At 41.1% G+C, this 14,683-nt stretch overlaps 1 protein-coding gene across 1 annotated transcript in view; it reads left to right on the forward strand.

Moving 5' to 3' along the window:
- The window catches only part of LOC129093629 (cytochrome P450 26B1), a 33,845-nt gene extending 19,689 nt beyond the window's left edge, over nt 1–14,156 (forward strand). Inside the window, exons 3-7 of the mRNA XM_054601700.1 lie at nt 7,348–7,466; nt 8,040–8,196; nt 8,544–8,699; nt 10,480–10,761; nt 11,025–14,156. Coding sequence (XP_054457675.1) covers nt 7,348–7,466; nt 8,040–8,196; nt 8,544–8,699; nt 10,480–10,761; nt 11,025–11,417 — 1,107 coding nt within the window. The 3' untranslated portion in view covers nt 11,418–14,156. The remainder of the gene's footprint in view (nt 1–7,347; nt 7,467–8,039; nt 8,197–8,543; nt 8,700–10,479; nt 10,762–11,024) is intronic.
- Nucleotides 14,157–14,683: the final 527 nt, after the last annotated feature.

Consider the following 14,683-nt stretch of genomic DNA (forward strand, 5'->3'; position numbering starts at 1 on the left):
TTATCTCTCAATGTATGTGTGTATCTTCACAAGTGTGCAGCTTTTTGTCTTGCTCAATGGCACATCAACAGGTCACGGCAGGCAGACGGAGAGATTTAGAAAAAAAAGAGAATAGCAAGAAGTGCAGAGAGGTCAGCTGGGCAGTTTTAAAGGCTTATGTTGAGTGAGTGTGAGTGTGTGTGTGTGTGTGTGTGTGTGTGTGTGTGTGTGTGTGTGTGTGTGTGTGTGTGTGTGTGTGTGTGTATTGGCAGCCCTCCCTCCAGTTTTCTGGGTAATAAAACTAAGTCAACAGCAGAAGCGAAACAACATCAACTGGAGAAAAAAGAATGAGCGACTGGCTTACTGTCTGACCCACTGTACCAGAACTGCTCCTCTGTGTGTGTGTGTGTGTGTGTGTGTGTGTGTGTGTGTGTGTGTGTGTGTGTGTGTGTGTGTGTGTGTGTGTGTGTGTGCGCGTGTGTCTGCCCTCGTTGTGGTTTGCGTTCGGAAAAACAATCTTCACACAGCACATAAGCCTTCGGTGGACCAACAGAGCCATCCAGTTTCCATACAACCCTGTGTTAAGTCGGGGAAACTAATGGCGGCGCTGCTTTTTCCACTACGGGCCAGTCGGGGGCCAAACCGGGCCAAACCGGGTCTCACACATCCCAGCGGTCTGCAAAACAACAACACCGAACAAATGCAGTTTCTGCTGCGTACAGACAAGAGTTTATCACTCTGGTTGCCATGTCAACGCTTCAGTCTCAAGATCAGAGCCAGTGATGCTGCTTTTGCATCAAGTTTGGAGGCGACAGAAGTCAGTTATAATAAATCTCCTAAAGGTTTCCCAGACAAGAGTTTTGGACATGATAATAGGGAGATGGAAACGCGTGTCACACATGTGGTGTCTGAAGTCACATTCACTTCAGTTGACCTTGTGTGGAATCCGTTTTGCTGCGACGGTTCTTCAGTTCTTAGCCATCAAATGACACAAAAACCTAAATACACTGGTCCTTTCTTTTCTCCTGATGTACACAATAAGCTAAACATATGATTAAGGGCCTTTTCTTTAGCTTGTCCAACATAATGAAATGTCAAAACACACGGTAAGTGTGCCGTTGTAAACATGCTGAAGTGGCCCCAGTAGGCCCCACATGACCCACAGTGGAAAAATGTCCCTCTATACTGAAATAACAGCGGGTGAATCCAAATACACGCCGTGTTGACAGTGGCAGCCAGCTCTTTATTTTTCGCCCTCCTGACCTGCCGCTCACTCACTCTTTTCTGTTCCGCCACTGCTTAAACCCCCTCATTCTCTCTCTCTCTCTCTCTCTTTCCCACATTTTCCTACCCCCTTGTTTTTCTTATATTATTGGAACCATCCCTAAATTTAAGGAAAAAAAAAGGAGAACCACAGTGAGGGAAAATAGAATGAGATTGGACAGAAATAAAAGAGACACGTGGAGGGATCTGCCTCAATTTAAGTGTCACTTTTAACCCGACATCTTCAACCTGTTTTCTTTCCGTCTGTTCTACATGCCGGCCAGTTTTCCTTTTACTCTCCATTTATGATTTCTTGCAGGGATAATAAGAGGAAAAGGGGCCACTGATGTGTTATGCACGGATCAATTTTGAGATTTGGAGCTATTTTGCTTCCATAACACGTCCTCTTTCAGACTAGTTGAGAGAAAACGTCTAAAATAAACATCTAGCTGTTTATTATGCTATTTTTTTTCTAAATTCACCAACAGTTGCCATTAGATAAAGCCTCATCTGCATATTGAAACATAACATTTCAGAAAACTTGCAATACAAACACTAATTATCTTAATGTAAGTAATCAAGTGGGGAAGTTTCATGAGGATATCTATGAGTATTTTTTTTTTTTACCCTAGATACCTGAAGTGTAGTGAGGAAGCCTTGAGCAAGAGATGCCATGTCTCTGTTTGATGGTGACTGTTTCCTGTGCTTCTGCTCATCACCAGTAGAGGGCACTGCCAATTCTAACTAAACTGAAGCCCATCCTCTCAATCCCCTCTTTGCTTCTTAAACAGCCTCTAAGGTCAAATTAAAAGAAAATATATATGATTGGTGAGTTCCAGGGGAGTGTATTCATAGTTTTTTTTAGTATAGGGGGGTGAACTCCCAACCACACATACTGTATCAGTGTAGTCTTAAGAAAACCTTAAGGCTGCAGTTCAGGTGGGTTTTTTTATATTCCCATCACAGCTGAAGGGTCACATGTTCCTCTATTGGTTGAGAAAAGCCAGCTGGAATAAAAATGTTGTAGTGTTGGAAAAAATCTGGTTAAAAAAAAGTACTTTAAAGTTGAGTAAAAAGCTCAATATTTGAAGTCTGAAGTAGCATAAAATGGAAATACTCAAGTACACTAAATATACCTAAAAGTGTACTTAACAGTTAGGTTCCACCATAGACATACTGCAAAAATAGCGATGTCCTGCATTCAACGTTTTTTTTCTTTATGTAAAAATTAAGCTTGAGTACTGTATGGTAGATAAAATATAACAATGCATCATATTTGATAGGCTCTTCTCTCTGTTTTTCATGTAAAAAAAAGTACTTAAAAAGTTCTAGTATTTTCCTCTGAAACACAACAGAGTGAAACCTTAAATCTTACAAATTGGAATTACTCATGTTAAGAGGCGGTACTGCAAAATTATACTTTGTGCAACTTTAATGCAGCTTTAGTGCAAAGTTGTGGATGTTAAAGAAAATAAGCTTTTTTATTGCATTTTCTTTTTTTTATGCTCCCTCATTGACTTCAATTCATATGGCTAAATATTCTACATAAAGCTGTAAAAAGTATCTGAAACATCCTCTGCACTCATATTGTGGGAAGCCATTTTCACAGTTTACAATAGAAGCTAAGAGAAAACATCTACAACACGCGGGATTTAAGCTAAAACAGCCAGTAGTTCCTCCTTACCGCCAGCTACGTCACTGTCACGTCAAATGACGGTGCTGGAAGCAGGAAGAACAGATTTTGCAGACGGGAACTCAGTTTTCTGGGTCATTATTGCACGCATTGAGGAATGTTTTTTTTGCGAAATCCACATTAAAAGGTGCCTGATTTTTCCCTTTAAGATTGTCAACAAAGCGAATCATTTTCTGATTGAAAGCGATGATGGAAAAGAAGTTTGGACTGCTTGTTTGACTAGGAGAAAGAAATAAAAAGTCCTTTTTAAAAAAGGATGGATGAAGGGGCAGGGAGAGACGGGAAGAGGTGGGAGTAAAGAGAGAGAGAGGGAGAGAGAGAGAGAGAGAGAGAGAGAAAATAAAGGAGTCTTTACATGTCTGTGGAACCAGCAGCTCGCAGCACTTTCACATAATTTAAGACATATGGACGTTATTAGGACGACTGTGTCTGTGTGTGTTTGACTATATCACTGTGTGTGTGTGTGTGTGTGTGTGTGTGTGTGTGTGTGTGTGTGTGTGTGTGTGTGTGTGTAAGAGTCTGGGAGTGTGTGTGTGTGTGCGCAACAGTGTGTGTGTGTGTCTTTAAGCCTGTGTCTTTGCGCTGCAGGCTAACAGAAGACAGTCACGTTTTTGTGGTGCAGCAAAATGACTGAACAAACCCCCACCCCCCCACCCCCCCCCACCACCACCACCCCCGTCATGTGTGGAGCTCGGACTGTCCCAGAGTGACACTGCGTTAAAAAAGAAAAACTGCGTTTGATTGGCAGCCAGGGCCGTGCAGGGAGATACCATGTGTTTACGTCTGACCTATAGTTACCTTTCAGAGTCTCGCCCTCCCTTACGCCTGCACACACACACACACACACACACACACACACACACACACACACACACACACACACACACACACACACACACACACACACACACACACACACACACACACACACACACAGTGGCTGACTGATTCACTGGTCCTACAGTAGCTCAACCCTGCTACTTCGACTATTCATGAATTTGTGTGAGTGTGTGTGTGTGAGTGTGTGTGTGTGTGTGTGTGTGTGTGTGTGTGTGTGTGTGTAGGAATAGTCAAAGTACTCGCCCAAATTGACCAATTATGCCTAATCCAGTGCAGACGGGTTAAATGGGAAAATTCACAGTGTTACACAACCTCGTTTGGCTTAACGAAGATTTACTCGACGATCCTGAAATGTTTTCGTCTAGTTTTCTAGCCTGCTGGAGACTGATCGCCAAAAACGGCAAACCGCTGGCACTGATAAATAGCTGAGTCATGGATTCAAACCATTGAAGTTAACGACTAACTCATTGGAAAGTAATTAAATTCATCAAATGACTGATTGATAACCAATTTACTGAAGAAACCCCAAAAAAAAACGAGTATGTATCCAGCTAAATCTCTAAAGGAGATTTAAACAGATTACTAGACAAATGAGTATAAAATTTACCACACAACTACACGAGCAATTGACTCAATGACCCAAATAATTATTAATGGACTAAGTAATCAGTCAAATAACTAAATTGACAAAAGGTTACTTTCTGTAACCACTTACATGTTTGACTAAGTAACCAACCAACCAACCACACAGACAGACAAATAAGACTCAAGTAGACGTCCTCTTTTGGGCCGATCAACAGCAAATATGCAATCTTGTATTATTATGTAACCATAGCAACCCTCATGGGACATCATTCCTATAAGTTCCATCCAAATCAAATTATGCCTAGTTCCCACTACACGTCTCAAAATCAAGAGTTATGATACTACATTAACATTGACTTCTTCTCCACATTATCAAAATTGCCTGCAAAACGGCCATGACAGCCTTGTGTTTTTTTTTTCCCCAGACTGCTTTGGGGTCAGATAGTGTGTGTGTAGTCCCCTGTGGCCAGGGTTGGAGAGCAGGTCATGTAAACTGATCTGTGACCAGCGGCCCCAGGGTGCGGCAGCAGAGGAAATGTAGCGCTGCTAACGTCTTAGAGCGCCCTGTGATCTACACTAACCACTCCCTTAGACGCGCAGCATAAAAAAACATAGCCATACAAGGCACACAACGTAATTCACACAGTTATCCACGCACACAGCACCGGCTCAGTGGACTATTGTTCATTCATTCTGAGGGCGACGAAGGGAGGGAAGCAGGGTTTGGAGGGAATGATGAGAGAGAGGGAGAGAGGGAAGAGGGCAATGGAGGAGAAGGAAAATGAGAGGAAAATGAGGTAGAGGACATATAAGAGTACAAGTGCCCAACTGATGGTTTGGTGGGTAAAAACATCGACCTCAGGAACCACATGTACCCTCACTGGCCTGGGCTCAGATCCCACTAGAAGCTCCTTTCTTCCCTCTCAGCCTCCATTATGTCTCAATGAAAAGAAGCAGGAACAATCTGTCTTCATAACCATGTTATCCAAGTGTATTAACTTATTGAAAACATATTGCAAATACACAATAAACTCATTTTCTTTGTGTACGATGTGCTTAAAAAGCAAAAAAATCCAGTACAAGCTCAATTTTAGTACAGACCCACTATGGTGTACTGGTTTTCCAAAGCTTAATTCTGGACATATGCCACTTTTACAAGTATTTTGGAGGAGATTAAGCATGTAATTTTGCAGCATCTCATCAAAGTTACCATAAGTGTACATTGTGTTAAGCGTAGTTTAGTTTATCTGCATGGTTATAAAAAGGTAGAAGGAAGGCCATAAAAAGAACCCACAACGATAAAATAAATTGAGGAAAAACCACTGACACGATGCAATTATGATTTTTCGCAGGTTAGAAAATAAAGAATGAGCTCTTTAAAACAAATTGACAGGAAAGAAACAAATACACTGAAACAAATCTACATGCAAATGATCAACCCACATCTTAACTAGCATTTCCAAAACGATTGTAACGCTCTTAAAGTGAATCAATGGACCAGCCACTGATTATTACACATCTGTATTAATCTCTAATATAAAAAGGTTCTTGTTCAAATGTTCCAGTCTCATTTCCATGGGCAGAAAATGCAAACCATGTGTTCCAGCATCTGAACTTGCTCAACAATGTTCGGCATTGCCTTTTTGCGATTAGTGATCGAATAAAACCTGGTATTGTAACATCTGTGGAACTGAACGAGAAGAGTTAGACGGTCTTTTATGAAAAGTCATGCTATAAAGCTCAACTGTTTGTGTTCATCGCTGAAGAGATGACATTTCACCCAAGTAGCAGTGAAGTTAACCATACTGAGGGAGAGCTCAAAAGGTTAAATGCACAAGAGTGTTATTTATCCACATAAAGCTAAGTGTTAGTGACTGATTCATATCAATATAAAAGCCCTATTCTAGTCCAGTCCGCACGCTTTTCTCCTCTACGTTCCAATGTTCTCCACTTCTAAATCATTTCCAAGACTGTTTTAAGGGCAGTTTTGGAGTTTAAATCAGATGGAATGTTATTTGTCCAAACAACACTGACGACTGGTGACTGATTCATACTAAGAAATACTACGAGCAGCCAGGAAAGACTTAACTCTTCCCCCCCCTCCTCTCTCTTGCTCTTTCTGCCTGTCACTGCAGTTCTGCTGACTACAGGGGAAAACCTCCACAATGTATAAGTCTCTGTAAGGAGGGAGGGAAATGCATGAGGACTGAGCATCACAGAAAACGAATAAGAACGACCATAAGGTGGAAAGTCTTGGTATAATTCAAAAGCGAGACAAAGGGGATTAAATGATAGAAAATGTTGTAGAGATGTGACGGGAGGGAGGAAGAAGGGGAATATATTAGGGACTGTGAACAAGGATCAACTGTGCAAAATGTAAAATGAGTTGCAAGCATTGAGTTAAAGCCATAGGATGGGTATAAGAAGTGGACGTATTCAGCGTGATGTCGCCCATTGGTTTGTTGACTACGGATTTAAAGCCTTTAATTCGCCGTTTCGGCCATCGCCATCTTGTTTTTTTGCAACCACAAGTGGAGCTCAGTACAACCGAACGCTATAAAATACATTTTTAGCAACCAAAATGTTACTTGCATTGCTAAAACCGTTTATATATATTTATACCTTTCCCTGAATTTGGTTAAAATTGGATTAAATTCTTAGGAGTGGTGAAAGTGTTAATAAACGTAAATGATAAAGCACAATAAACCTATCCTTCCTACCATCTGTTCACACTACCTGTCAGTCAGGATTTGCCACGCTTAGAGGTTTCATAAAGATATTCTGGTGTTTGTACTTGTACCGTTCGTACGAGGGCGTAGGATTACGTTATGCAGTATTTCTGGTTAATAAGAATTTTTGCTTAGACTTGTTTGCTTGGACTGTGTGCCAAGTCCTACAATTTATGAGCATCTAATGCAAATCCAGGTTGATCTTTATCTTTCTGTACAGTATGTGTCATTAATATACCTTTTCCTCTGTCTCTTCAGGTGTTTGCCAAAGTGTTCAGCCACGAGGCTTTGGAGTCGTACCTCCCGAAAATCCAGCAGGTCATCCAGGAGAGCCTCCGAGTGTGGAGCTCCAACCCTGAGCCCATCAACGTCTACAGGTACGTTGGGCGTCCTAGCGTGGAAAAACATTCACAAGAGATATAAATGTCATTGTTTTTGCACTTACAGAATGGTAGTATCAACATCTCACTGCTGGTCAGCATAGTGGACTAATCAACTAAGAAGGGCCTGGCCTAAATGAAACCTATGGACAAATTCCAAATTATTAGTTTAAATATTGACAGAAAGATTATCACTTTAGGCAGCAGCGTTGCAGCGGCTGTTGGAAACAGCGTTATTATAAGAAATAAGAACATCAACATTGGTATAAGCTCTTCTATGTTTTTAGAAAAGCTTAACAGCTTAGAGAAGAAAACTGTCTTCAGGTAAATGAGGCGTCATGGGCAGAAACATAATTTGAGGTAGAAACGATCAGTTTTTATCCATGACAATAAAGCAAACATCATCAGCGTAGGTAGAAACCTCTAACCCACAAGAGTCGTATAACACAAGGTCCTTTGGAAAGAAAAGGTTTAGACTGCTAAGAACAGTTATGAAAAAGGGGTGTAAATACAAGTGAGGATCTTTCCTTGGATGAGTGACTGATGTCCTGATTGGTTGTTATTCCCCAGGGAGAGCCAGAGGTTGTCCTTCACCATGGCGGTGAGGGTGCTGCTGGGATTCAGGGTGTCAGAGGAGGAGATGAGGCATCTGTTCGCAACCTTCCAGGACTTTGTTGACAACCTGTTCAGCCTGCCTATAGACCTGCCGTTTAGCGGCTACAGGAAGGTACGTGTTGACATCCTCTTCTCCCTTTTATATTCAAACTTTCATCTTTTTTTTGCCAAAAACAAAAATATTCCCTTTATGCTAAGTTGTAGTTGATAACGATTTTTGTTTTAATTACTGAGGTATACCTCTGGCACATATCGAGTACCTAAATTGTGCCTTTTATCTTCCTTTTCTATAACTTTCGTTTGAGATCTCATCGTCACAAGTGGAACATAACCTAATCTGAAAATGTTTTGGTGCTTGGCTACATAAAAAGAAAGAGAAAAGTGGTTTCAATCAACAGGGTTTCTTTGAGAGAAATCTTGGCATCTGGTTTAAACTTTGCTTTGAATGTATGTTTACAGGGTATCCGTGCACGAGACACCCTCCAGAAAAGCATAGAGAAGGCCATCAGGGAGAAGCCGTTGTGTTCCCAGGGGAAGGATTACAGCGACGCGCTGGACGTCCTGATGGAGAGCGCCAAAGAGAACGGCACCGAGCTCACCATGCAGGAACTAAAGGTAACGCGCCACACTGCACGGAATCAGCTGAGGAGAAGGTGTGGATACGCATGCTGGACAGAAGCCAGATGCACAAGAAGCCCCTCAATCACACATAGGAGCATTAACACATAAGCACGCCAGCTCTGAAGCGTATGTGTTCAAACAAACACAAAGTCGTACATAATGAACACTCACTGTTTATCTAGTAAAGTGCTGCTAAAACATGGAAACCTGTCTTGGTTGACTGAACACCCACATTGACAATTATTGTAATTTCTCCAACAAATCATCTTGGCATCATAAGCAATGAAAGTGACTTATGATACACATCTTTATGTCAAAATATGACTGCAGGGATGCTAAGCTGATGCCCATAGGCAGCCAGTAACACACACAGTCATGGACAGGCACACCCTCTATTTACCTATTAAAGTAATTCTGAGGAATTCTGTGGAAACTCAACTCTCGCTCCCTCGCTCTCTGTGGTTTCTGGGTTACGTCCAGGGCCAAAAATAAGTCAACACTCCCCCTGCTAGGGGTCTGAAAGAGGCCTCCTGTACGCACACACTCACACACACATACAGTATATAAATACGCACACAAAGTGAACTGGGGAGCCCCTGTCGCAGAGGCCCAGGCTGAAGCACTCTCCTGCAGTTTTCTGACGTACGCATATGTAACACACACACACACACACACACACACACACACACACACACACACACACACACACACACACACACACACACACACACACACACACATACATAAAAGTAGGGTGAGGCAGAGATGTGTTTTGACACAGATGATGGCAGATGAGAGGTTTATAATAGGAGTCGTGCTGCCCAGCCTCGGTGTTATTTATTCCACTACCTTAATAATGGGCTCAGCACAGCGTGCTAAATGTTGTTATTGGATTTGAACTTCATATTTCCAAACAGGCTACTTTTCAGGAATTAAAAACAACATGCTTTTATTATGTATTGGAATTTCTTTAGTTTTTGGTCACCTGGCAAGCTTGAGGTGTTGGGTGGTGGTTTTGTGCCCAGAATAAGGTTCGCTCACAATTAGGCTTCATAATGACGAGAAGAAAGAGATTTTGCATTTTGAAAATAAATCTGAATGACACTGACGACTTTATAACACGCTGAGTGAGAAAAATCTAGTATTGCTACCACCTTAAAAACAGTAATAGTGGCTATGCTTGGTCATTTTGCTAATGTCCACCCTCACCCTCTGGCACATAAGAATACCATCTATATTTCCACTCCCTTTATTCAAGTAACAAGCCATTAGCCCACAAGTAGCTGAGGCAGAAACCACTTGGCATTCCCACAAAGTAAAGACAAAGCAATTCAAATGTCCTCAGTACAGTTCTGCACTCAGTGTCAGTTTGTGCCCATGCTAAATTTATGCTTTTCTTTCCATATCAGTGACTGGCTTTTCCCCAAATCTGGCTGTGCAATTAATAGTAATAGTGTTTAGAGGCTTTCTAAACCCTTTGTTGATAAGAGTCAAACTACATTTTCATCAGTGGTTGCAAGATTATTAATAAGAAAACAATGTTGGACTATTTATATTTGGCTTTTTTTCTCGTATCTTTACTTTTATCTTTTAAAATATTGCTGAGCAATGTCTTAAAATGAAACAATCTGAGGAGGGAATCGCTTTTTTGGTCAAACTCCTCACTTGGTGAACTTGTGACGAGTCCTCATAAGTATTCATTGCTCAACACAACCCAAAAGGTTTGGGAACCAGGGCGCTGACAAACCATCTCACCTCTCTATCGACCCCACAGGAGTCGACTATCGAGCTGATCTTTGCTGCCTTCGCCACCACGGCCAGTGCCAGCACCTCACTCATCATGCAGCTCCTCCGCCACCCTCCCGTCCTGGAGCGCCTGAGGGAGGAGCTGAGAGCCAGGGGTCTCCTCCACAATGGCTGCCTTATGCCAGGAGAGCTGAGGCTGGACACCATCGTGAGCCTCAAGTACCTGGACTGTGTCATCAAGGAGGTGCTGAGACTCTTTACGCCGGTCTCAGGGGCCTACCGAACCGCCATGCAGACCTTTGAACTTGACGTGAGTAGCAAAAACACAAGGTTTTTAGGGCGCATTTAGGAAGGACAAAGTGCCATCACAACTGATTCTTACATTTACTTATTCATATCTAGTATGAGTTCAAGAACTAGAATCAGATCTTGTGCAAAGTCCAACATCTCTGGCCTTATAAGATGATGTGCCAAAGTCGAACTTTTCCAGAATTGATTACACCAAATAATTCTACTTGCTGTAACGATCGCACCCTTGCATACCGCTCACTCGCTTCATCTTTCTTTCTCCAGGGAGTGCAGATTCCAAAGGGCTGGAGTGTGATGTACAGCATCCGTGACACCCACGACACCTCAGCTGTCTTCAAGGATGTGGACGCCTTCGACCCAGACCGCTTCAGCCAGGAGCGGGGAGAAGACAAAGAGGGACGCTTCCACTATCTGCCCTTCGGCGGTGGTGTCCGGTCCTGCCTGGGCAAGCAACTCGCCACCCTCTTCCTTCGCATCCTGGCTATTGAGCTGGCCAGCACCAGTCGTTTCGAGCTGGCCACCCGGCAGTTCCCCCGGGTGGTCACAGTACCAGTGGTCCACCCTGTCGACGGGCTGAAGGTCAAGTTCTACGGCTTGGACTCCAACCAGAACGAGATCATGGCCAAGTCGGAAGAGCTGCTGGGAGCGACTGTTTGAAGGGCAGATAGTTGACGAGTAGGGGGGGGTGAGTGATCGAAGAAGTCTTTAGGGAGAAGATTGAAGGAAGGAAAGAAAGAATTTCAGAGTTATTTTTTCTTCTCCACCTTTGCTCTGCCAAGTTGGAGGTTTCTTTTCAGACTAAAAGAAAAAAGCAGAAGTCTTCGTTTCTTGTTACACCTGTTGATGATCGGGACTTTCCTCTGAGAAAGGAAGAAGCTGCCAAAAAAGTTCTTAATTATGCTCTATTCTGTGTATTTTTTTTTTTTAAAGAAATATACAAACAAAGTGTATGTACAAAAAAAGCTATGTAATATAATTTGAAAGAGAATGGTGGGTAGTGCACAATGGGAGAAAGAGAAGTATGGTGGTACTTTTGGTGAAATGAAGTGAAAAGTAAAAGTAAAGACGGATGCGGAAGGAAGGCGAGATGGATGAAACAGGGTATAGGATGAAAGAATATGATATTTTAGCATTTTGCTTGTGCTTAATCAAATGCAGTGAACCATTTCAGTTGTCTAGCAGGGTAAAAGAGATCGATATATAGACTGATAGTTCTAGATTTTCCAGTCACATTTGATGATTTTTGAGCCAGAATTTCCCCCGCCCCTCCGAGATTAAACTCATGTCTTCTGCATATTTGAGCGAAATTTGAAAGAATGACATTCAACAGTGGTGGCATTGTGTTTTCCATCAAAGGTCCATCATGATTCACTTCCATTCATTTCAATTGTTTACGTACAAGTTTACAAATGCAGTCAAATGATCGTAGCGCATTGGGAAGCTCTTCTTCTCTGCTACCCACTGATTTCCCATATGCATTGACTCAAATGTTGCCCATATTTATAAGATACACAGTAATCGTGTTGATGTTTGAACTCAGATGGAGAGTAGAAATTGCGGTGAATAAGCCTTGGCTTTTTTTGATATATAGCTCTGACTGACTGCACGTAAATAATGTCACTGACTCACTGTTGTAGTTTCAGAGTTGGACCAATTACGTTTTTTGAAAATCAGTCAATTACTTTGCCTTCAGTCCACATAAACAAGACGATATCAGGGGTTTCCAATAACACATACGCCCACTTGAATTATTAAAATGACCTTCTGCAACCAATTTTGTTCCCCCTCCACCAAGGAAGCAATTTCAAGGGTGCAAGTAGAATCATTGGCACCACAAAAGATAAAAGTCACTAAATCAAAGTCAATATGTTATGATGGCCAGATCTGCTTTGTAAGCTCTATGAACCTGTGCTTTGATACATAAACTACACTTTTAAGTTGCATTGAGATTGTACTCTCTGGGACGGTGACTTCATACCGCAAAGAGGATACAATAAAGGACTCGCTCTGACAAAGCGGCGAGGCTCCCTGAGCTGCAGGAGGAGAAAAGACAGAGGGGTTGAGGTGGAGGTGGAGAGGAGAAGACCTACATACATGCTGCTTGAGTGTTGCTTTGTCGTTCTGTGTTCGTCTATTTGTGTGCTGTTTTTTTTTTCCCCGTCTCCATGGGGCAGACATTTTGAGTTGCGTGGAGAAGGTGACATTTTGTCTTGCTGCTCCTCCAATCAACGCTAAGAATGCAAAACAAAATTAAATTCCATGGTTTTTAGCTGTAAGAGATTTATTGTTTGAGGTGATTGCACAATCAGAACTCTCAGAGCTTTGTGTGTTCCATAATTGGAATCAGACTTTGTTCTTGTATCACATATATTGTCAGCTTCTGCAAAGGAACTCTGGGACCTGTTAGCGGAACTCTTGGACATTCTAGAATCCCTCGATGGAATTCTAAGTTCCGCATCGAAGCTTGAGAGAGAAGGACCAATGAGTTTTCAGGGGAGGGCAGGGCTTTTCTTATTGGACGATTCCAATAGCATTCCAGATGGATTCTGCCTGTGCTAGACATTGCTCACTCTTTCTACCAACCACACCACTGATTTCTTCATGATAAAAAATATAAAAATTGAATTATTTTGCTGCTTTTCTTGTGTACATTTTCTAATTCAGAGTTCTAGATTGCTATAGTTTGTATTGAGTGAGATTTGCTATTTCTTTCCCTTTATATATATCTCTATATATCTATATATAGAGATATATATATATATATATAATTCAGCTGATTAAAATATTTGCCTGCAAAAAGAGCATTAATAGATTATAGTATATATTAATTTGTACAATATTCCTTTCTTTAGCAAGCCATGGGAAAAATCAGCTATCTACGTCTACTAATAACCTAATATTAATGTTATTGTACGATTAATATTGTTGTTATAAGATATTTGAAATGCTATTTTTTATTCTATTACAGATTTAGAGTTTTTAGCCTAAATGAGAAGGTCTTTGATAAATATTGGATGTATTTAGAATGTTATGTATTTCAGTTATATTGTAAACAGTGTTTAAAATGTTAATATTGTTGATTTGATTACTGTAATAATTATTATTTGTTTTGTTATTCAGACTTATTATCACTGCATTTTATTTGATATTAATTATGGAAAACAGAAAGCACTTGCGAGGTATGTCTATTCTAAGTGCCATGCGACTACACTTCCTCTTCCTCTCACCTGTTGGTCTCTCTGAACTTGTCTTATGTCATTCTGTACATAATATTTGTATTTCATTTTACAGGGAAAAATGCTCCTTTAGTTTGAATATGAATGTCTTGGTCTACTTTCCTTCTTTTCTTTTTTGTTACCGTGATTGTTAAATGTACTCCTGTAATAAACTATAAAGTAAAAAGATACCGGAACAGTGAATTTTGTACTCTTTTCTAAGAGAATATGGTGAGAAAAGTACCAAAATATGAATGTTTACTATGTATCAAACATTTCAAGAAGTAAAATCTCTACTCATCCTACTTTTACAATATGAGGATATATAAATGTTTCCTCTTTGGGTGAAGCAGCTGTGCAAAAAATCTGCAGCAAATAAAACTGACTTGGCTACATCTGTAAAACAGCTTGACAACAGGACAATGATTCAAAGAGAACTAACCAATAGCAACATCGATTCTACTCTCTTGATCAAAATACTGTTGAGACTGTATTCTGATGAAGTAAAAACATAAAACGGTGCAAAGAGTAAGCTGGGCTGCATGCTCCCAACAAAAATAGGGCAGAGTTTCACTTCTATACTGGGTCTATACAATCTAAATGTATTAGTTATAGACAAAAAAGCCAGTTAGTAGTGCTGTAGTAGCTTTAACAAGAGCAAACCCCAACGCCAGGAGTCTGATCCTGCATAACTGCCCCAACTACCAG

Source organism: Anoplopoma fimbria, chromosome 7 (assembly GCF_027596085.1).
Source record: "Anoplopoma fimbria isolate UVic2021 breed Golden Eagle Sablefish chromosome 7, Afim_UVic_2022, whole genome shotgun sequence".
NCBI lineage: Eukaryota > Metazoa > Chordata > Actinopteri > Perciformes > Anoplopomatidae > Anoplopoma > Anoplopoma fimbria.